General features: G+C 35.4%; 3 protein-coding genes and 1 long non-coding RNA gene across 6 annotated transcripts; 1 reads left to right on the forward strand and 3 right to left on the reverse strand.

The window, feature by feature from the left end:
• The first annotated feature begins 4,786 nt into the window (after positions 1-4,786).
• LOC103430207 (uncharacterized) lies at positions 4,787-11,267 on the forward strand. Of its 3 annotated transcripts, none has more exons than XR_011578835.1 (4): positions 4,787-4,913; positions 5,079-5,339; positions 5,608-5,959; positions 6,174-6,561. It is a non-coding gene; the product is annotated as an uncharacterized lncRNA (long non-coding RNA). The 3 variants fall into 3 exon arrangements; XR_011578834.1 differs by lacking the exon at positions 4,787-4,913 and adding an exon at positions 10,610-11,267 and having other exon boundaries at positions 4,926-5,339; positions 6,174-6,410; XR_011578833.1 differs by lacking the exon at positions 4,787-4,913 and having other exon boundaries at positions 4,926-5,339.
• LOC103430220 (lysine-specific histone demethylase 1 homolog 2) lies at positions 7,016-9,742 on the reverse strand. Its single transcript, XM_017331399.3, has 2 exons — positions 8,209-9,742; positions 7,016-8,059 (listed from the first exon to the last, which is right to left on the reverse strand). The coding sequence occupies exons 1-2, from the start codon at positions 9,740-9,742 to the stop codon at positions 7,347-7,349; spliced, it is 2,247 nt and encodes a 748-aa protein (XP_017186888.1). The 3' UTR covers positions 7,016-7,346.
• Positions 11,268-17,389: 6,122 nt separating the features above from the next.
• On the reverse strand, positions 17,390-19,019 carry LOC139194269 (phytohormone-binding protein CSBP-like). Its single transcript, XM_070818602.1, has 2 exons — positions 18,691-19,019; positions 17,390-17,807 (listed from the first exon to the last, which is right to left on the reverse strand). Exons 1-2 carry the CDS (start codon positions 18,869-18,871, stop codon positions 17,524-17,526), a joined length of 465 nt encoding a protein of 154 aa, XP_070674703.1. The 5' UTR covers positions 18,872-19,019; the 3' UTR covers positions 17,390-17,523.
• Positions 19,020-22,692: 3,673 nt separating this feature from the next.
• LOC103430188 (phytohormone-binding protein CSBP-like) lies at positions 22,693-23,748 on the reverse strand. The gene is made up of 2 exons (XM_008368326.4): positions 23,456-23,748; positions 22,693-23,160 (listed from the first exon to the last, which is right to left on the reverse strand). Exons 1-2 carry the CDS (start codon positions 23,637-23,639, stop codon positions 22,877-22,879), a joined length of 468 nt encoding a protein of 155 aa, XP_008366548.3. The 5' UTR covers positions 23,640-23,748; the 3' UTR covers positions 22,693-22,876.
• Positions 23,749-24,855: the final 1,107 nt, after the last annotated feature.

Genomic DNA, 24,855 nt, shown 5'->3' on the forward strand with positions numbered 1-24,855 from the left:
GGATTTATCATCAAATAAAAGGATTTGGATTCCATCCTATTCCTTCGTTACGAGGCATAAATTATTTTAAATTTTTTATTTAAAATTAAATATAAACAGTACTCGATAATTTATAATCGCACAATGTACATATGAATCCTCTTCAGTTGTAAATAAGAAATCTTAAGTTCGATTCTTGACAAAGACGAATTTCAACCACATTATTGCTAGTCCATTGTGAGATTTAACTTACTCTTTACCCCCGTAATATAAATAATCATTTGTTCAAAAAATAAATATAAGATACCCAAATTTTTTTAGGGCCCCTTCAAATTTGGGAGCTCTATACGAATGTACATTTTACTCCCCCCTTAACGCCGCCTCTTAGTAGTGCTGAATATGAAGGTGCTATTGTTACTATTTTATTCTGATATCTCCCAATGTTTGATTATTTTTCGTTTCTTCGGAGTGACAAACTGGTACCTCTTGTTCAGTTTTTTGTTTGATCTTCAGGTGATATGAAGAAGAAAACATCCTAAGATTTAGGAGAACATTTGGTGTCTGAGACTGTAGTTCATAGTTGTATGTCGCAGGAGGACAGTGAGAGGGAGGGCTGAAGAAACATATAAAGATGCTCCATGCCCATAAGCATTTTAGTGCAGTCTGCCAACCAAAATTGTTGCCACTAATATTTTTTTGGATGGAGAAATTGTTGCTACTTTTTTAGTTTATCTTTTTCTTCATGCAAAATTGTTACTTTTTTTTTTTTGGAAAATTATTGCTACATTTAAATCTGAGCTTAGGATTCATGTTATATTGGCGTGATTTATGTATGTAGGTTTGTTGTTGCTTAAATTAACTACACTCACTTCAATTTTATTTTGCGTTTGAAAGTAAATCCAAACTGAGGCAACAACTGCAACAACTATAAAAGATAAAAAATAAAAACCTAAGAAAACCCACACTAAGAGAACTCGACACAAAATAACGTTTTGAAGTACTTAAAAAATATTTTTCAGGAACGTGTAATGTCTGTGATAAAAGAAATGTCTCTTATTTTAACGGTAATTTGGTGTGTGTTGATAAAAAATAACTTTGGGTACCGTAGTCGCGATAAATAATGTGAACTCCATATTAAATAATTCCCCGTGATGTTAAGATGCAAAAATGCAAAACAACATAACGATTAGGTGGTTAAGGGTAAAACAAATAGCTTAGGTGGTAATCGCACAAAAATGAAAAACTCCATGCATTTTTGTTAAATTTAATAACGAGTGCTAAGAGGCTAGTTGTAAAAATAAGTCTTAGCAACCTTAATTTTATGTTGACGAAGTCAATGAGCGCATTTTTTTTCCTTGTAGTCAATTTGTGTAACTGGCAATATTACTCAGTGACAAAATTGTTATTGATGAGTAACAAGACAATCTTAAATCTGAGTTCTTGTAATTAGTTTCTATCTTCGACTTGCATGTATAAATTTACTATATGCAAACTCATGAATTTTTTGAAAGTTACTAAATATAAATTGTAATACTTGTTAGTAAATAATAGTTATAATTGAGTCTAGTATCGTGGACTTATAATTGAACAAAGTGTTAACGTAATAATTGTACAAAGCAGTTGAGCTTGACCCTAAATCCACAAGACGCTCCCTACTCACAATGACTAGATAGCAAGTAAAAGTTAGAGTACTTGTTAACAATAATAGTTACTGGGTGACATCAACTAAATGGAATTATGAAACACATATATAGTAAACAATTGTTATATATATATATATATATATATATATATATATATATATATAATAGTGTAACCCCTATCCATACCAACACTTAGCGCTTATGCTAAAATCAAATCAAGTAACGTTTATTTATCTCACTTTAGACGGCCAACCTAGTATACTAGGTAATAGCGTATTTCTTTGCATTTTCTTAGTTGGTCAATGACATTTTTTTTTTCTTTGAAATTCTTCGTCGGCATTGATTACTGTGTTATTTTTTACCTTCTATTCTTTGTTTACAATTAAATTTGAATTTTAATCAGAAGTGCTCAATCGCATAGTACTACTAAATAAAAGTCACACGTGATGAGAAATGATTGGGAGGATTTCAATCTTTATTTCCATATCACATTTTTCATTTTCTTTAGATGTATTTAATATGTATAACTTAGCCACGTAGCTGGTGTATCAGTCTGTGAGAAGTAGACGAGTGAATCCTCTTTTCATTTGTCCATTAATGCACACTTTGAAAAGTGTGTAAATTTGTTGTACTATTCTGGCCGTGAGAGCAAATATTGGCCAGTCTTGCATGTTGCGGTTTATTCTTAGATTTGAATTTAATTATAATTCTTTATATGTGAAAGGGGGCTTTAGTTCTTCTCTCCATTCATGTATTTAGGCTCTTTTTGAGAATCAACAATAAGTGAGATTTAGAGTGAGGAAAGACAAATATTTTATATAGATTTTTACACCCAAACAACCTTGAAGTGAAGCTTAGACATCAGATATATATGCTCAAAATGGCCCGAGGTAACTGTAATCTATTCAAGATCTTCTTTTATATATTGTTTAGAATCATTCATGAAGATCAAATGTCATGCATGTTTAATGATATATGTAATCTGCTGTGATATGTTAAGGGAAATGATTTTCATACCCTCATTTTCTTCTTTTGAACATTCTTGTTTATGTATATCCATTAATTTTTTATTTATTCATTCAATCCAATAGTAAAAATAAACTGAGGTGTGTAAGTAAAGCAAAGGGGTGTGAAAAATCGCATCTTTGTTGATCTATGGTCGTTTTTTGATGCACATGCCTTTGAACTGACCAGTTTTTTTTTTTTTTTTTTTTCCAATTTTTTACTATTTTATTTATAGGATCCGGATTAGATCTAAGAGCTTTATATGAGGTTTATGAATTTATATAACTTTTGTTAAGAAACAGACTTTAATTGATCTATTTTCCTAACCACTATTGTATTTCGTTTAGTTGTGTTTTTTGTCTATATTTTAGTGTTAATTTTCCAAAACCTTACCCAAATAATTCAAACTTAGTGCATTTTAATTGAATAATTATTTGAATTTTTTTTAATAATTATCGTATATGAGATTAGAACTTATGATAAGGCCTGGTTTGGTACTGAGGTGATTCTGAAAAAAGCTAGGAGTTTTTTTTGTGTTTGGTAAACATTCAGCTTCAGTTTTTTTTTCATAGTTTTGGTGAAAAAAAGCAAAAAACAAGAGGCTGCAAAACTCAACTTTGAAAAACCGATTTTTTTTCACATCTGTTTTACATAAAAGTTTACCAAACACTATAATACTGCTTTTTTTTTTTTTTTCAAAAAGCATTTTTACAAAAAAGTTTACCAAACACTCTACAACTTTATTTCACAGCCGCTTATTCTCACAGCACAGCAGAAATAGTTTTTTTTTCAAAGCACAGTAATACCAAATCAGCCCTAAATCTAATGGGTTTTACCAATAAAATTTACAACGCAACTTACAACAAAAGCACTTTAATTTTTGTTCTGTTTGGGTGGGATAATTAAAAGTGTGTACTTGTCCTGTTAGATTTTTTTCCCTATAAGTACTTCTGCATAGCTTCGCAGGAATACTTGAGTTTTATGTGCACTTCAAAACATTTCTTTTCATTATAAGTGCACTTTTCATATACACACCTCATCTTTTGGTAGAAAAGAAAAGACATATCTATAGTATAATGCCACATTTTTGCTCACCATTCTTAAGTGATGGTAATGCTTATCATCCTATTTAACACAATTGGATGAGTTTAAATTTTAAAATTTGTGTTTATTCACTACATAGATCTCTACATTGTAATAAATATGGTGGTAAGAATCACCATTGCTTGAGTGTGATGAGCAAAAATATTTCCATATTATAATTTGAAGTATATACATAAAATTGTCCTAATCCTAATCAATGGTCCTTAATTATTTGCTCTTATTCCGTATTTATTAGTAATTAACTCAAGTTGCTTTTGTTTAGACTTCACAGTTCATGATTAGGATAGGCACAATCACTCATAAAAAATTACATAAGTGACATTAAAGAAACATGCATATTGTTTAGACCTTTAAAATGGAACTTAAAATACATCGAACCTCACATATTTTGGTTATTTTGAGTAGAAAAATAAGTGCATATCAACAAAATGTGTAAGTGTACGTATATATACCAGAAAAGTTTCGTAATAAATTTTGAAAAGTGTTATTCTTCACACACTTCAATTTTTACTTCTCACACTTTTGAAATGTTTGCCATTGATATTTGTCAATTTATTCGATCCGACAGTCGAAAATTGAGAAGGGTGTGTCAGAAGTAAAAATGAGTGTATGTATAATACTACCCTAAATTATATTCAGGTAATTAGTGGTACCAATCAAGTACCATCAAAGGCTAGTTGATGAATCACCACAAGGTGGCCTAATGGTTGGAAATGAATTTTAGACCCGTATTCCACAAGGTACATCCTGAGTTTGATTCATGACGCTCATGAATAACATAATGGTGGCTAGGGATGGCCGAATGCCTTTGTGAGTCTTTTTGACCCCTAAAAGGGTGGATTGCAATGACGAAGCTCCAACTGATCCTTTTTAAGAAGAAAAAAGCTAGCTGATGAAGAAAGCAAACTGCATGTCTAAACAAAAGCGTTCCGTTTTTAGAAAAACCTCGCACTTCTAACGTGGAAACTGATTTTTATACACTCAATTCTACGGTCAAGAAATATAGAGAATGTGTAGGGAGAGAAAATAGTGTGAATAATTTTTTTGATCAATTGTCAAACATGTATCCACCATAGCCACCCCACCTTTTCTCTCTCTCATCATTTCCACGTTTTTCTGCCTCTGCATGGTTGTTTAGGTGTCATTGACGAGTGCATTTCGGCTTCATTACAACATAAGAAGGTTTCAAACACATTAAACCCGCGATAAAAATTCTCACTTCATGTCTTTGTGCTATTTCTAATGAGTTGTCATTAATTAAGTTGATTAATTTCGATACGTATTGATCCAGATCATCTTTTCTAATTATTTTCATCGGACTGGTGCTTTTATTTTTTTGAGTCACAGGTGCAACGAGATCCAGAAATTCATCTGCAGCTGCAAGAAGAGGTATCGAGATCAGACATGAAAATACAGAAATCATGTTCACGGACGAAGATATTAAACCAGTCGAGAACTTATATGGACTTGAGCGAGGTCCAAATTATATTGAAGTCGTTTGTGGCTGTACGAGCAAGAAGTACGGCGATTCTGTTGGAAAGCTGAGAATTTCCTCCACAGGACAGTTTTCGATTACTTGCCAATGTCTGTCACCATCTTGCAACGAAGGTACTCACTCTAATTTATCGAACTCCCTGATATGGTATCGGTCCATCGGAGAGGTGCTTGTTTTAAACCTCAAATCTGCATTTCCCACTTCATTTTTAATTTGTAAGTTGCACACACACACACAGCCCTACATTATTTTTTCGATCAGTTTGCACTTCTCTATCTCTGGACGGGGAACGATGAAGCTGCATGTCATGAAGCTAACTTTGATACACATTGTTGGCTTATTTCTTGAGAACTAAGCAAGCTTTATGTGCAATTAACGCAGTCGGGGTCTTACAAGAGAGGGGGAAGTTGACACCAGAGGAATTCGAGAAGCATTCTAAAGAAGGGGGACCCAGAAAATGGAAGAGCAACATCTGGGTTACGATGGACGAAGATGGTCAGAAAGTACCACTGTGGAAAACTGGGCTGATGAAATTCTACAGACATGCCTCAAACGAAGGCCAGTTAGGTTCTACCATTCGGCGACGATGGAACATTCACAGGGATGAACTGCTGCGCTGCTTCAAGTGCAAGAAAGAACGCAGGTTTCGCCTGCGGACTAAAGAAGAGTGCAGAGCCTTCCATAACGCCTCAAGGAATAGAAGGTGGAAATGTGCTGATCATCCTTATGACAAGTCAGTTCCTCTCCTCATTATCCGTTTTAAATTTTTATGAAGTGAACATTCAGTTTAATGTATTGTGTCTTTTGCAGATTAAAAATCTAACATCATAACATGTTTGATTGTCGGTTGTTATATCACTTTTCGGAAACTCTAATCGTGCTGCTAATTAAATTAGGGTTTGCAATATCACTTAGTAAACCTTATTTATTTATTTTGCATGATAAAGAATAAAGTGTGGTGATGAAGAAGAGCGTGAAACTCGGAAGAGCTGCAGGAGTTGCCCTCGAGCTTCGGCTTGCCAGGGTTGCACTTCGTGCGTGTGTTTAGGGTGTCTCAATTGCCGCTACTCGGACTGCAACTGCCGCACCTGTGTTGATTTCATGCACAACGCCAAACCCTAATTAAACTCATCCCTCCTTGTATTAGCTTTAATTACCTCCTTTTGCTTCGATTTCAGAACAAGGTTATGGCTTATTTCTTCCTCCTCCTACTATCCATGTTCGTTTGATGAGATTATGTTACATATTGTTTTTAGTACTTCTACTGCATGTTTACTTGGAATCGGAAAAGTCATGAATCATAGAATGCAATGAAAGAATAGATTTTGAGATCAACTAGCCCCCCTATTTGATATGATTTCGTGTATTAGATTAGAGATTTAATTATGTGTATAAATGTCTGCTTAAACACATGAAAGTCAAGAATCAGAATAACTTCGATACTATACTCATGCAAGTAAAATTGTGGATGAAGAGAACCCAATACTAAGTTGGGAGGGTACCACAAGGGTGGTTTGTACTAGTGCCCATGTTTAGAATTAGAAAATAGACACAAATTCCAAGAAAACTTGAGAAACTAGACACAAATTCCTCTAAACTTTGCCACCAATAACAAATTTGCGCCATCGCACTTTTCGAGTAGAACGCACAACGGTTTAGTAACCTCTCAAACACCCGATGAAATAAGAACAAGCTCATCAATGCATCAATACACATGCTATATAGAAACGAGGAAGATAAATAAGAGAGTATGCTTATTCAGGATGAAATATGAACAAAGACAAAGAACTTGACATTCAAAAATATTCGATTAACTTTCAATGTCTATCGATATTCTGTTCCCTATTAATATGGGAAGGTGTACAAGATCTTCAACCTAATCAAAATTTCATACCTGCATGAATGGTTGATGAGTCTTCAGTCAACCCACTACCTGAATCAAGGTCAGACTAAAACATGTTCTACAGATATGCATAAAATGAGTTTTCACAGTTCGACTCCAAGAGATCAATTTCTCTTAAACCAAATGAATTGCATAAATGGCTCAATGATATACAGAAGTGTGCACCTGAACATGAAACTCCAAACGATGCACAAAAGTCTTTGAAACTGCAAGCAACCTACTGCCGCCCGGCGGACATGCGATTCCTTCCCCTTCCTCTTCGAGCATTACCAATGCTAACTGCCAAGGAGTTACCTACAGTTCCTATGGCACTAGGTCCCATCAGCTTCAAGCCGAAAACTTTCACCAAGTACGATAGCCTACTTTCATCTCCTCCTGTCACCAGTTCTAACCCACATGCTTGCTCACGAGATATAAATGTGTAAAGCTGCAATGGTATGGTTAAGGCATTTTGGGAGCTGCTTGTTAGCTCTTGTTTATAACTGTTTTCACTACTCCCAACACCAACTCTCATAAATCCTATTGATTTTGGGTCTTCTATTGAAGGATCAAATACACATGAAAAGTTCCCAAATTCCAAATCGGGCTTCTCAAATAGATCTTCCAGCATATCAGTGCTTGATCCAACATTCTTTTGTATGACTTTCCTCAAATAGTTTTGACTACGTCTTGTGGCACGATATATGCACGAAGCCTCTCTTAGGCCACTCAGAAAGGCCCCATGCATGGTAGCTGGATGTTGCCTGGTTGTGGCCTCACCTGCAAAGAACAGCCGGTTTCCCACACTTTCTGCGAGCAAATCATAGTCACTGCCAGATGACTGTACTCTAACATGAGAATATGAACCATAGGAAAGGGGATCACCACCCCACCTTGTACAAATGGTTTGAATTGGATTAGGTACATCAATGCCCTTAGGAGTATATATACCTGAAGTGGGAGTGAAAATTGAAAACTAAAATCTATAAGACACGAAGGAAGATCTAGATGGAAGCTTTGCAAACTTACCCAAAAAATGATGACACAGAAAAATGAAAAGAAGGGAACCACAAATCAATCATTTACTGATAAAAACATACCTCTGAGGACGCTTAAAACTCGATGGAGCAATATTGATGGCTCTGTGCACTCAAATGTCTCTGCAGCTTCTCCCGCCACCAGTGCAATAAGAACTGGACCTCCAGATACAGTATGGTATCCATAGAACAAAAAGAACTCTCCACGTTGATGGCTATGTTCATTGAGACATCCAAAAGTATCTAGTTCTTCACCCCAGAAAACATGAGGAAAAACCATAGCTACTTTGTTCAGCAGACCAAATCCCAACCTTTCAATTGCTGCGAGCTTTCTTTGGGGCAACTCGGGTTCAAATCTGATGGAACCCTTTTTCAGAACTCCAAGAGGAACAGTGCATAGGACCATGTCCCCTCGAAACACTTGGTCCCCTGCAATAACTTCAACCCCTTCATCTCCATACCTAATAGTATTGACAGTCTTTCCATAGAATATGGGAACTCTTTCACACAGTGCTCTGATCAATCTCCCATTACCTCCAGCAAGAAAACAGTGGTCCCCACCCATTTCATAAGGATCATCCTGATCCCAGTAGGCAGCTGAGAGATTTGATAGACATCCAGCATTTGCATATTCCAAATTTGCAAGATGCCAATCAAGAAGTTGCTTCTCGTCAGTGCTTCTAGCAACAGAATACAACTGCCTCAGTTTCTCCAAAACTGAACCCAGAGATATATCATTTCCAAACCCACCCATTGTCTGTCGGAGTTCCATGACTTTGTCAAGCAACTTATTAAAGATGATTTCAATGTTAGAGTCAATGTCCTTATTAACAGGTGTCCCATCAGGTTTGTACAAAGGACACTTATCTCTGACCTTATGAAGCGGAATAGAAAGTTGCCTCGCCAGAACTCCAAGTGGGTTAGCATGGATGCCAGTAATGACACTGCCGCCAAGATCCACAGCAGAAAACTTTCCATCCTTCCCCATCTTTTGGGTGTAGACTCTTCCACCTGGTCGATTCCTACCTTCTAAAACAGCCACCTTGAAACCCAATTGCATAAGCTGCCTTGCAGCCGCTAGTCCAGCAAGTCCCGCACCAACAATGATGACAGACCCTTCAGTTACCTCCTCTGGCATATTAGCCATAAATGCTGGTGCAACCCCAAAATTGATGTATCCATTATACAAAAGAAAATCATAAGCTGAAGATATCAAATGCTCATAATCACCACTCACAGTTTCTTTAATCTGCCCTTTTGAAAGCCACACTCGCACATTACTCCGCCATCTTACTAAAATATGATTTCTCACAACAATGTAATCATTCTGCTGCTTCCCACCCAACTCGGTGACCACCCCAGCTTGTTTTTCCTCCTCAAGCAGCTCATCAATGGGGAACCCGAGGGACAGTGCTATCATGGCCTCTGTTTCAGTCTCTTTCTCCAAATCCACCTTTGTTCCCTTCCTTTTCTTAAAAGTACCACCTAAATGCTTCTCTATTATATCATCCATCAAATTCTCATCATAATTGCGCAAACTTGCTTTCTTCCTCAGAGACCGCTTAGAAACAGAACCATCTGAACCCGGTGTCTCCATTGCCCTAGACCGTGCCCTCTCCACGACAACTTCTTAACCCAAATCAAGTAATCAGCTCAAAAACAAATAAAAAACACAACACCCCATATTGGCATTTCATTTCAAGCAATTCCCTCACGACCCATTAACAGCATGTTTTCGGATTCTCGAATTGAGACATTGATTATCTTTACACACAAATTGAACAGCAAACTCACATATATCAATCCATATCCTCAAATCCCATGTTGTTTCTAACCCCAACTACGGATTTCAACCAAGAAAGTCACTGTTAATATCACTCAGACTGACAGTACGAGCTACAATTAATTTAAATACGAGTCCTAATTTCCCCAATTTTGTACCCAAAATTCAATTCAGCAGTGGGTGTAAAATACATTAGAAGTTTGTGTAAATGTTTAGGGAAATTGAAAGTGAAGGGCGACTCACCTGGTTGGACCGAGTTGAATCGGAAACGGGACGATTTGGAAGGGTTTGTCCAGTAGGAGTTAGGGTTTTTCTGGTGCGAGCATACGAAACGAGTTAACCGAATTGGGGGATTGGAGGGAAATAAAGGGGCGGTGGGCTTAGAGAAGGATGATCAACGCCGGACTTGCAAAAGAGGAGATCCACTCACGAATCGTTTGGGCCTGGACTTGTAGACAAGTTAATAGTTTTAATTAACTTTGTTCAAAAAAAAAAAACAAAAACATAGTTTTAACCAACTGAAATCCAAGTCACTTTTTATGCTCATTTATTTTCTTTACTGTTGTAGGGTAAAATCCGCCATTTCGGTGTTACAAGCTGTTGACCCTAAAAACTACCAAGCCTACGTGGCGCACATGCCGAGAATTTAATAAGCTAACTATGTCATTCGGTTGTGTGCAGGGCATGCCAACTCGACGGCCGAGCTCGGCTGGTGATTAAAATGAGTTGATGTTGCATTGAGCGCGCTGCTGACTTCTTGATCTTGCGACTGCGGTCGAGGAAGAAACACGTCTCGGCCTTTGGGTTCTAGAGCCTGAAGACAAAGCTGCTAGTTCTGCGAAGTTCAATATCAAATTTGGCTTTCAATGTGCCAAATGTAGTAACTTGTAACACCTCACTTCGCCGAGAAGGCTAATGAGATGACATCTGCCAATAAGGATTCAAAAATCCTTATCGACCAAGACTTGAATAGATAACCAGTCGGCCATGTCGCAGTGCTGTTTATCCAAACTGAAGGTGCTTCACGGTCGGCTGATTCTACGGCGACAGTGTTGTTTATCCAAACTGAAGATGTTCGCCGGTTGCCTTCACAATGTTGTTTATCCAAATTGAAGATGTGTTGGCGAAAAAGAAAATAAAAATCTCAAGATGTTTGAGAGGTTTTGCGTAGAGCGAGGGTTTGCGCAGGGCAATTTGTGTGTTGAATTGGAGATCCCTCTTCCGTTGCTATTGCATCTGTATTTATAGGACTGATGTACTTGCTTGGCACGGCTTGATTCTCGAGTAGAGTCCTATTTCAAAATCCCATGTATCCAACGTGACTTAATCTTTAAAGGATTGCATTTGATCTCTGGTGACGTGGCTTCACCACTTGCTTTCCTCCATCCATCTTCACAGCACCAACCCGAGAAGCATGCATTAAAAACCCACCTCATCATCACATCACCAAAAAACCTATGTTCTTAGGCTTGATCTAAATAATATTAAATTGATTTCATCTCATAATTTCATCACCATAACCTTTATCCATCATCATATCCTTCTGCCGAAGACCATGCATGCATGATGACTTCTTCACCAACTTAAACTCTAAAAAGTAACTTTAACTGATGAAATATAATCACCGTATCCCTTACATACAACCACGTACACCAATCCCATCCATGAATTCCAAGTCAATTTGAATTGTACCATCCACTTTTATATCATAACTAGGACTTTGGTTTTAATAATAATCGGCCACGTAGGAGATTGCATCATAATATTATTTCTCAATACTAACTAAAAATCATTTCAACCACTTTATCATCCAACAGCCTAAAATCCTGCTCATTCAACGGCCTCGATTGCACGGACTGATGATGTAAAAACGGGTCCAAACACAAGCACACCAAAATTGGATTTCCTATAAGTACCTATAAACAAAATTTATTTCTTAAAATAAATCGTTAATTAGTACTATGATGAGGAAAAACATCTGATTAACCTTTTATAATACTATTCTTGCAATTGATTCCTTAATGTTAGTGAACCTAACAGATATCCAAGGTTGAAAATGTTAAGTAGTTATTTGTAATGTTTTAAAAGGTTAAGATCAATTTAAAATCACCCTAGTGGTTGGGTAGTTATACGAACTTAATCCTTGAATTTAAAACCTTCTTAGGCCATTCTTTGAGGAAGGACTTACATGAAACGGGTTAACTATGTCACATACCTAATAATACATTGCCAAGTGCAAGTTTTCTCCACATGGTATTATATTATTGAATTGAGGCGCAAGGTAACGATGAATCCGTTTCATGTAAGTTGCTCTCTACTTGAGGAATGCCTATCCTGAGATATTAAAAGATGGACTCAATTAGGAGGATCCCTAAATAAACAAATGCTTATGTTGTGACCCTAAATCCGTGAGGTTATTATTGTCAGAATATGTAGTATAGATTCATTGCCAGGTTGCTAACAAAGAACATTACTCTTAACAAATAACATAAACAAGGTGTTAGTTTTAGGGTGTTGGGATTTTATCCATGCGTCCAGGATTTGAAAATTCTTCCTTCCTAAATTATTGTAATAATTTCAAACCCCCCCTTCCTTTATTATTAAAAAAAATACGAACAAGGTAAAATATTGTTTAAGTTCACAAGATAGTTTCCCCATTGAGTTTTTAATTCAGACCAAAATCTCAACTGGGTTAGTCAATTTCCTCGTCGCTGCCTCCCATCATGGAGGAAATCGTTCAAATTTACAAGCTGGTCAATTTCCTAGTCTTTATGCAAAATTTGTATTGGGATTTTGATTTTCGATTTCTCTGCAACCCATGTATGATTTGCTCTAGAAAGCCATGAATTTTTCAATTATTTTCATACTGCTAGAAGTGATCGTTGTGGCTGGCAGGTGTCAGGTTTTTTTTTTTTTTGAAGTAAATTAAAAAAGGCAAAATAAATAGTAGTATGTGGAAGACTTAGTCCAATACTACATCAAATGTTTTACTATTTTTATACTTTTACACTAAAAATTAGGATAATCCTGTGTTTGTTCCCTACCTGGACTAGTTTTAATGGTATTAAGAGGGACTCACCTCAACAAAACAGCTCGCTAGCTGGTTTTAGCGAATCTCCCCCCGCAAAGCATAGGATTGCTAAGACCATCTCAACTGGGTTCACGTTCATCTGTTTCGCTTCATCAAGTGACTTCTCGATCTGACTACACAACTTAGATTTGCGTTTCACAATCTGGGTATCTTCCAAAGGCATTGCCTTGGGCTTATCGGCCTCGATTCCAGACGGCATGGCCTTAGGGTGTGACTTTACCTTTGCTCAATGATTAATTGGGGTTTTAAATCCTTTTAAATTGTTTTGATTAGTTTTAGTTTGTGGGTTTCTTGTTCTTTGATCGATGGTGTTTTTACTTTTTTGGGTTTTCAATTTTGTGCAGTGGCTATTCATCTGAGAGCTACTGGTGATGCTCTTGTACTCTAGCAAGCCAAATTCAAGCTTTGCCTTTTGTGGTTACATACTTACAGTATGTATATAAATCTTGGAAATATCTTGCTACTTAGAATTCGAACAAGTTTAGAATTTTGATTGTGATTGATGGAGCTGTGTGAAAATATTAGCCTTTTAAAATTTGATTATATTCTTCAGATGGTTGGCTATTCATTATGCCGATCGTCGAAAAATTTGTTCTTTATTTGTAGTTTTGAATCATTGGGGGTAATTGGAATTAATTTGGAAGGCTAGGAATTGAACTAGAACTAGAAGTTAGTCCAGCTTCTAGTCCGACACTGCACCAAACGTTTCACTAAGTTAATCCAGCTTAGTCTAGTCTAAGCCAGTCCAGCTTAGTCCCTGAAGCTAGTCCAGTGCAACAAACGCACCCTTAGTTCCTAAAGCTTGTTCAATCTAAAATAATTCGGTGCAACAAACACTCCTTAATGGGTTATGTAAGTAACATATAAAGAAAGGTTGAATAGACATTTGATTCCTGGTCAGTTTGAAATTTGTATTCATCCATTTGTGTATCTTTTGTGGCAAATTTTTGAGTAGAAATATCTTCTACATTGTCCAATATTGGTCACCATCAAAATATTGCCTGATTTTATAAGGCTTTGTCCTTATTAGAATGTGATTGGAGTATTTGACCTTGGAGAGTAAAATTGAGTTCAACCTTAAGTTTTGAGCTTTGGTGGGATATGCTAATTAATTGATAATTAATATATAATTAATTATAAAAATGAGCTCTTGGGCTCGGGCTCTAATAATTAAATTCCTTAATTATTCATTTTTAATGAATTTCAAATTTAATTAATGAATTAATTAATTTTTATATCAATAGACTCATCTTTTCAGATGAAGTCTGAAGCGATGAAAGAACGCCAAAGAGCAAAACACCAATTTGAGAAGATGTCTCACAAAAGACGCATCTCATATTCATACCTGTTGCGAACATGCATAAATCAATTATATATACATCAATCTGCATGACATTTAGAACACAGAAAAATCAAATTCTTCTTTTACAATCCCAAACCTTTTTACTAAGAGAACCACAAAGAAATTCGCCAGAAGTGTAGTTTTTCAGTGCCAGAATATTGATTTAGATCTTTGAATCCTGGTGAAGCAGACGTCTATAGAACTACAAGCACAGAGTAGGGACAAAATTCTATTTCAAGGACATTGCGGTACACAAGCCTTGATCTTTAGTTTGTCTGTTTAATATTATTTCGTTTTGTTCATACTCTGTTAAATTATTTATTTACATTTATTATTTATTAGCATATATAAATTTATCATTGATTATTGATATTTATCCAACATCTTTGAAGTAAAAGAGATAGAAAATTTCATACATTTGAAGAGCATTCAAAGTAGGGGTGGGTTCAAAAAATTGAAAACCGAAAAAAACCGAACCAAACACCGAACCGAGACCGAAAAAACCAAGCCAAACGAAAAAACCGAACCGAACCGAATTCTTTTGGTTCGGTTTCGGTTTCAGTGGTCCAGAAACCGAACCGAACCGAATTAATTAAATTAATTTTTTTAATTTTTTTTAATTTAATTATCTATTTTGGGTATTATTTTCTAAACCCAATTTGTAAGTCCAAATATGCTAAGCCCAATATGTTGCTAAACTTCAAGCCCAAAATATAGAAAAAAAGCTTTACTCTAAACCCTAGCCTATTATTTATTCCCTTTCTTTTCTTTGACCCTAGCCGCACTCACCATCTCTCCATCTTCCCTCTCTTTCATTTCTCTCTTCTGCACGCCAGCCACACCTTCATTGAATGACCTTTTATGTTTCCTCATCCTCCATTTCCAGTCCATCACATGTTTCCCGCACCTTCATTGAATGACCTTTTACTTGTCCTCATCCTCCATTTCCAAACCATCACACGTTTCCTTCAACCACCATTGTTGTATGCAATTCCTCAATTTCCTCTTAAATGCTAACCCACTAAGCTCAACCCAAAGACTCTCTCTGTCTTTCACTTCCAACTTTCTGTATTAATTTGTATGTACAATTCTTACATGTTTAGCTGACTCTAATGGATTATTCGCTTGCTTTCTTTTCTGGGTTAGTTTGTTTTCGAGATTTCGTTGCTGTTCTTGTGAAAGTTTGCGACTTTGATCGGATTCGGCATCTATGTATTTTGTGGATTTCATAATTGTTGACTGAATGCTGTTGGGAGGGGCCTATGTGATCTGAATCTTTTTCGGATCATGACCTCGAAGCAGCCTTTTCTGATCCCATCTCCAAGAACCCTCAATATCCAGATTAAAAAAAAAAAATTCAGGGAAAAAACCGAACCGGACTGAAACCAAACAAAAAAAAACCGAAACCAAAAAAAACCGAAGAAAAACCAAACCGAACAGTAACTTCGGTTTGGTTTCCGGTTTCGGCAAAAAACCGAACCGAACGGAACTGAACCTACCCCTAATTCAAAGTATTATCAAAGTTTCCAACAAAAGAAAGAATTTTTTTTTTCTTTCTCAAAGTTACAAGATGTTGGTTTACATGTAACAACATTGGCAGGAGCGAATGTGCTCCTCACTATGCGTTCAATGGTGGAGGCAGCATGGAGTCTGTTGTCCACGACTCTAACAACTTTAAAACTCCTATATATATTTGTACGTGTATTGCATTTGACTGTATAAATATCTAGGGCAAACTAAATTACAACTTCCTCCTACTACTTTTTTTTGTCATACATGCCTTCTTTTTCTTTTTCTTATGTACGACTCTATTGTGCGTACCAAAATCTTAATGAAATGCCTCAGTTGACAAGCATTTACATATCATAGTAGTTGTTGACATATGTTTCCATAAGCCTTTAGCAGATGTTGAAAAGAATTGACAAGTACCCCATTATTTGAAAATCATATCTCTGCCTATATGCGTCAAAATTCAAATATCTATTCTCGTAATTTAAATTAGCATAAAACTTCACACCATCATTGGTAATAAAAATAAAAACTAAAAAATAATAAATAATAAAAAAATAAAAAACTTTTCTCAAAGTCTTACAGCTCTGGTCCTAGCCTACTACATTTCTCTGACACTCTGCAATCATCCTTGATAATTTTTTTTACGATTAAGTTGTAGCTGTTAGCTCGGTTAAAGACTGGTTTGGTATTGCTGTGCTTTGAAAAAAAACTGCTGTGAGAATAAGCGGTTGTGCTGTGAGAATAAGCGGCTGTGAAATAAATCAGCAGAGTGTTTGGTAAACTTTTTTGTAAAAGTGCTTTTGGAAAAAACAGCAGTCTGATAATGAATATTTTTATTAAAAGAGCACTGTAACTCTGTGTGCTTTGAAAAAAAACCAGTTTTCCAAAGCTGCAAATAGCAGCTTCAGCTTTTTCCTTTGATTTCAGCTTATTCTCACAGCAGCTTCCAAAATAAGCCATTTTTTTTCAGTTTACCAAACACCTAAAACCCTTACAGCTTTTTTTCATGAACGTTTTTTTTTTAAGCATCTCACTCCCAAACCACCCCTAAGTCGTACTCATTGATTTAAGGGATGTTGTCACCATAGACCAGTCACTACTAGGAATCTAGTAGGGGGATGGGGTCGGTAGGGACCACCGAACAGGCAGTGAGGATCCCTGGAAACCCTGAGAAGCCACAATAAAGTAATACCTAAATATATGACACGGTTTAATCCGTGCCTAATATCCATTCTAAAGATAGGAAAACTAATGAAAAAGACTTTAAAAATTTGAGTTTTAACGATAAGGATAAAATAAAGGGTAAAGTGAATAGTACCAGGTTTGACTTTTTAGTATAAAAACGTGGTTTTTCATTAAATAAACAGTACCGTGGGCTTTTCGTTAAAACTCTCTTAAAAGATTGGTAAATTAAAATACAATGGAAAGAAATTATTATATAAACAGAAGTAGTGAGGTTGCACAACACAATAATTCAAGAAACTTCCACCGTCTACAACTTTGCATTGTCCAAAACTAAAATCTTATTGATAGCACAGTTTTTTTATTTTAAAGAAAAAAAGGGATGCAACACGAGAATTTTCCATGAGGTTACCACTAGCACAATCAATTGGAATTAATTGACAAAACACAATAAATAACACATTCTAATTAAGATTCTAGCAAATATTTCTCGAGAAGTTGAACGTAAGAAGTTACAGGCTGCATTGCAATCTCGCTGCTATTAACTTCTTCTTTCTCAGTCTCGTATACCACTTTCATATCAACCAATGTCTCCTGCTCTCCGATTTTCTTCAGTTGGAAAAATGTTGTCAATGCCGAAAAATTGCGCAGTGTTAGCGCCGGGCCTTTTATGACTTGTAAAGCATATCGATAATGAGACTCATCAAGTTCCACAATCTTTTCTGTCTGTGCTCCATCGGACCCTACACGATCTGACATTTTTTTTTGAATTAACAGCAGGGTGTCAATTTGAAAACCTACGCCAACTTTTCCTTAGCCACAAGGCCAAAAGGAGTTGGAAAACCTATATACGATTGTTCGATTTAATTAGGGTACTCATGGACAGTGTTAAATGACAAACTAAGTGTGCGAATGACAATTGTTGGAAATTATATATTATAATTAATATTATAATAATTAATTTTTATATGAATGAAAAATAAAAGTTATGTATCATAGTTGAATTCAAATTCATGAGTTGCGTCTGTTCGTTGGAACTTTAGGCAATGGTTACAATGTTTCAAAAGGGAGTGGCTTGAGTTCTATATAAACTCAAACATCCCACATATCTAATAGATCGATGAGAAGAGTTTTTCTCTAAGGTCTTTTATTCTTGGTTAGTCAAATTCCAAGTATTGTCTTGAGAGTACAGAGTATATAAAGTTCGTCAGGGACCGAAAATTGAAGTGCTTTGACTTCAAATTATAGATTGTTGAATCCTAGGAGACGGACGCCTACCGAACTACAAGCACAAGAGTAGGGGTGAAATTTTGTCTTTAAGACATTGTATTTATGCAAGTCTCAATCTCCAAGTTTGTCAGTTTTTCTAATTTTCTCTCTAGTTGTTTATATTAATCTCATATATAATTGATGTTGTGAATTTCTTTATGATTATTTTGATTGGAATTATACTGTTATTTTTCATATTTTCTAATATTGCTCCAACACAATTTCAAACTGAGTGTGCGAATGACAATTTCCGGTTATTAACGAATAAAAGGAATGAATAGATGCATCAATAAGGAATTCTATAGGATCATGTATTTGTGGTTTTGCACTCAATTATATATAAAAGTGTTAAGCTGGAGTACTCACAAGTGGCAAGGTTGAAGCGCAGAACGGAACCAAGGCCACCATCTCCTTCAATCACATCGATACTGCGGACACTAGACATTATCTTTGGTATGACAGTAACTGCATCCAAAGCCATAGCTTTCCACAGGGCTTCAACTGCAACGCCAACTGTTATCTGATCTTGTTTCGTTTTGACAACCATGGCTAAGCTCTCCGATCGAACCCGGAAATTTTCAGATATGGAGCAATTTGAAATATAATGTGATCGAGGCTCATGGTAAGACTAATTATTTATAAAAGTTGAAAGGCATCGTTTATTCAACAAGTCCAAACAATTCCCCCTTGTTTGGACAAAAAAAAAAAAAAAAAGGTCCAAACAATTCAAGAGATGAGGAGCAACTTTCATTCATTTTTTTTTATATATAATAATGTATTTACAATAAAGAGCGGAAGATTTTGGCTAAGTGACACAATATCAATATCAACTTATCGTCAATAAGAGTTTAATTTAATAAGATATTGTAAAAAAATTATAATTGGAAAGAAATATGCTAAATGACATTTGGTTCAAGCTAAACTACAGATATTGAACGAAAATGGTCCCAACTGCTCAGTGAATCCTATTGGTTTCACTAATATTAAACATAAACATTCGGAGGGTTAGCCTATGATATTGCAATTATTGTACCATGCTGATGTTATGATATTGTAATGATTATACCATTCAAATGTTACGATAGAGTAATGATTGTACCACAACTGTTATGATATTGTAATTATTGTACCAAGTCGGGATTTACATCATTTTTATCTTTTTGTCTTTCTGTTAGCATGATGTCTATAATAATATATTCATAAAAAATGTAAAGGCTACACCATAAAACAAATTGGTAATATATAAAATAGTCCAACCTCTTATAAGCCATTGCAAGGTTTCTCTTTTTACCAATATATGACTCTTTTACCTTCATATCCTCATACGCTCCCTCATGTAAGACAAATTTTTAAACCAAACACGTGGACAACATGAATTGGATGATGTGGAGCCAGTGGCGTAGTCAGAATTTTTAAATAATAAGGTCATAATATCCACCAAAAAAGCTTTATTGGGCCATTTCGTCGAGCACCTAGTAGGCACTTGTCTGTCTACATATGCTGAAAGTTTATGCCAACATAGTCGACTACTGTTATTTGTAGAGGCTTGTCAAGGATGAATGCATGATACTGTGGAGAATCTTGAAGATTGCCAAAGTTTTCAACTAAGGTATTTCACCGAGCACATGATGTGCACAATAGAGTCGCACACAAGAAGAAAGAAAACGAAGACAAATATGATAGAAGAAATTAAAAGAAGTAGGAGGAGATTGTAATTTAGTTTGTCTTGGCTGTTTATAAGGGTCAAATACAATGTACAACCAATGACCCCTTGCTAGCTCGCCACTATGTAAGCATGTGTGACTGTTGGGCTACACACGTGGATCAACCTGCTTTGATATCCAATAACCAAGATCGCTCACTCCCTGATGCTTGAATTGATGGTTTTTCTCCTTTACATATTTGCAACAACAATTGCTTCCCTTCTCCATCGCACATCAGATGCTCCCCTTATCCTGTCACCGAATTAGTCAATTTCCTTGTTGGATTTTTAATCCAGACCAAAATCTCAAGCGGATTAGTCAATTTCCTCGTCGCCACAACCCAGCATGGAGGAAATCTTGCAAATTTACGAGCTGGTCAATTTCCTGGTCTTGGAGCAAAATTTGTATTTGGGATATTGATTTTTAGTTTCTCTACAACCTAGGTATGACTTGCCCGAAAGCCATGAATTTTTCAATCATCTTCATACTGCTAAAAGTGATCGTGGTGGCTGCGATTTGTGTGAGAGAAAAGTGATCATGGTGGATGGTAGATTTCCGTTTTTTTTTTAAAGTAAAAGGCAAAATAAATTATAGTATGTGACTTAGTCCAGCACTGCACCATACGCTTCACTATTTTTATATTACTTAATTCAAGCCAAACTAGTCTAACTCAGGGTTGGTTTGGTATTGCTATGCTTTGAAAAAAAAATGTTTCAGCTGTGCTGTGAGAATAAGCTCATTTTTGCTGCTTTACGTTTTCAGCTTTATTTTTCACCCCAAAACTGTGAAAATAAGCTGTTTTTAAGTGTTTACCAAATACCTTTTTGAGCTCAGTTTTTTTTATACCCACTTTATATAGAAGCACCTTAGTACCAAACCAGTACTTAGTCCCTAAAGCTAGTCCAGTTTAAAATAATCCGGTTGAATAAACACACTCTTATGGGTTATGTAAGCAACAAATAAAGAAAGGTTGAATATGCATTTGATTCCTGGTCTTTTCAGTTTGAAATTTGTATGCATGCTTTTGTGTATCTTTGAAGTAAAAGAGATGAAATTTCCTCCATTTGTCGAGCATTCAAAGTTTTCTCAAAGTTTCCAACAAAAGGAAAAAAAAATAAAAAAATGTTTTCTCAAAGTTAATTAGTGTCCATGTAACAACATTGGCGAGATGGAATGCGCTCCTCATTAGGCATTCAGTGGCGGAGGCAGTATGAGGTCTTGTCCATGACCCAACAACTTCAAACGTTCTTATATTTGTATATGTATTGTATTTGACTTGATTAATATCTAGGACAAACTAAATTATAACTTCCTCCTACTTCTTCTCTATGTTTTTGTGTCATCCCTCCTTTTCTCTCCTATTACGTGCCACTCTATTATGTGTACCAAATGCTCGATGAAATGCCTCAGGTGACAAGCCTTAGCAATCTTCAACATTGCAGTTTCTTGTAGCCACCTTTGACAAGCCCTTACATGTTATAGTAGTTGTCATAAGCCTTTAATAGATGTCGACAAGAATCGACATATTTCTACTAGGTGCTCGATGAAATGGTCCAATAAAAATCTTTTTAGTCGAAATTATGATTCTATTATTTGAAAATCCTGGCTCCACCACTATATATATGCGCCTAAGTTCAAATATTTATTATCGTAATTTAAATTAGCTTAAAACTTTACAGTATCACTGGTATAAAAAAATAAAAATAAAAACTTTTCTCAGAGTCTTACAACTCTGGTTCCTAGCCTTCTACATTTCTTTGATACTCTGTAATCATCCCTGACAAAAAAATTTAGGGGCGTTTTGATAGAGGCGCCTCATTTTTCAATTTTGTTGATTAACATCTATTCCTTTTAAGAATTTGATTAAACATTTTTTTGTACATTTTTATTAGAGGTACGTTTGATTACCTATAATATTGGTACATTTGGATAGAGGTACGTTTGATTGTCCATAATTTTTTTGACGATATTATTTACACTGGGGGGGGTGGACTTAACCTCATAATAGGCTAGCAATAATATGGTTCAAATTTCCCTCTCTCATTTACAAGTGAAAAGGAATACCAGTATACCGTAGTACTAAATGACAAATTTACCATAAGTTTTAAATATATATATTTTTAATAACTATATGTAAAATTTTAACAAATTAATGAAAGTTTCTTATGAAAGTATTAATGACTTTTCTTAATGAAGGAAAATACGAATTAAATTTAATAACATAAATAAAAAGTTAGATAATGAGGAATTAGTTAAATTAATATTTTTAATAAAGCCACAAATTACAATTCCTAGGTTGTAGGAAATTAGTTGTTAGCTGGCTTAAATGGATTAATGTTAAATAAATAGAAAATGCTGAGTTAGCAACTTAGCAAAGCATTTTAATCAAATTTTCTAAAGAAACAAATGTTTTGTCTAAATAAGTTGAAAAAAATGTAGGAGATTCTAATTACTCTTTTTCTTTATGATTAAGTTGTAGCTGTTAGCTCGGCTAAGTTGTACTATTGATTTAAGGGATGCTGGCACCATACACCAGTAACTACTAGGAATCTGAATACGGGACACGGTTTAATCCGTGGCTAATATCCATCAAAAGATTCAATTTAAATTCCGTGAAAAGAAATTATTATATAAACAGAAGCAGTGAGGTTGCACAACACAATAATTCAAGAAACTTCCACTGTCTATTATTTTTCATCGTCCAAAATTAAAACCTTATTGCTAACACAATTTTTTTTTTTTTTTTTTTAAGAAAAGGAGAGGATGTAACATGAGGACTTCTCAAGAGATCACCACTAGCACAATTAATTGGGATTAATTGGCAAAACACAATAATGATAACATTGTAATTAAGATTCTAACAAATATTTCTCCAGAAGTTGAATGTAAGAAGTTACAGGCTGCATTGCAATCTCGCCGCTATTAGCTTCTTCTTTTTCAGTCTCGTATTCCACTTTCATATCAACCAATGTCTCCTGCTCTCCCATTTTCCTCAGTTGGAAAAATGATGTCAATGCCGAAAAATTGCGCAGTGTTAGCGCCGGGCCTTTCACGACTTGTAAAGCATATCGATACTGAGATTCATCAAGTTCCACAATCTTTTCCGTCTGTACTCGATTGGACTCTACACTATCTGACATTTTTTTTCGAATCAATAACATCAGGGTGTCAATTTAAAAACATACGCCAACTTTTCCTTAGCCACAAGGCCATAAAGAGTTGAAAATCAATATGCGACTGTTCAATTTAATTGGGCACTCATGGACGGAGTGTCAACAACAAACTGAGCGTGTGAATAACATTTTTTGTTTATTAACGAATAAAAGGATTGAATAGATGCATCAATAAGAAATTCTGTAGGATCATGTATTTGTGGTTTTGCACTCAATTATATATAAAAGTGAAAGTGATTAAACTGGAGTACTCACAAGTGGCAAGGTTGAAGAGCAGAACGGAACCAAGGCCACCATCTCCTTCAATCACATCAATACTGCGGACTATATTAGACATTATCTTTGGTATGACAATAACTGCATCCAAAGCCATAGCTTTCCACAGGGCTTCAACTGCAACACCAACTGTTATCTGATCTTGTTTCGTTTTGACAACCATGGCTAAGCTCTCCGATGGAACCCGGAATTTTTCAGATATGGAGCGATTTGAAATATAATGTGATCGAGGTAAATGAGTGAGATTACTTATTTATAGGAGTTGAGAGGCATATTTGATTCAATAAGTCCAAACAATTCAGGAGCTGAGGAGCAATTTTATTCATTTTTAATACAATAATGTATTTACACGAAAGAGCAGGGAATTTTAGCCAAGTGATACAATATCAACTCGTTGTCCAAGAGAACTAAATATAATATATATATTGTAATGTATAAGTGGAGAGAAATAACACTACACTTGTTGAGTGGTTTTTTTTTTTGTTGGTAATGGTAACAAAAAGTTTGGGGGAGGGAAGCCTACCCCATCTCAGTGCCAGAGCATTAACACAAGCCAGACTTACAAAGGGGTTCTTAGCACTTGTAGTTTTTACAGATTGCTCATCAAGAGGGATTGCTGGCAGCATGACTCAAATCTAGACTTGATTTAACAAAGAGAACGATTATTACCAACTTAACCAACTTTCGTTGGCATTCAGTTCAAGCTAAACTATACATATTGTATGAAAACGGTCCAACTTCTTAGTGAATGATTTCACTAATATCAAACATAAACATTCGGGGGGTTAGATTAGATATTGCAATTATTGTACCATGTAAATGTTATAATATTGTGATGATTGTACCACAAATGTTATGATATTGCCAAGTTTATATATATACTCATATTCGACTTATTTGAATTCTCTGATGTCCTTAATTATGGTCGTTGGCATTTGGCAGCATATGGGTGCAGTTAGGATTTACATCATTTTTTTTTATCTTGTATGTTCGTGCTTCGTTAATTGGAGAGAATGGAAAAATAGGAAAATTAAAAAACAAACTACTTTGGTGTCTCAAGGATTCATCAAAAATATTTAGACTAAAACACCTCTAAAAAAAAAATCTAAAATTGATAGAATTTGATACATATAAAAGCGCAAGGGCAATTTTGTTAGAAAAATTAAAGTTTGTTAATAAAAGATAATAAAGAAAAAAATAGGGGAACATGCTGATCAAACTCCTCCTCCATTTTAGTTTTAGAAGAGAGATAATAAAAAACCAACATGGGAAAAGAGGGGTAGAAAAAACTGTTTGCAGTTGCCGGCAGTTTTAAACTCTCCACTTTGAATCAAATTTGTTGTTTAGCAGATCTCGCTCCCATATTTGTCTGCAACTAA

Source organism: Malus domestica, chromosome 03 (genome assembly GCF_042453785.1).
Source record: "Malus domestica chromosome 03, GDT2T_hap1".
Taxonomy (NCBI): Eukaryota; Viridiplantae; Streptophyta; class Magnoliopsida; order Rosales; family Rosaceae; genus Malus; species Malus domestica.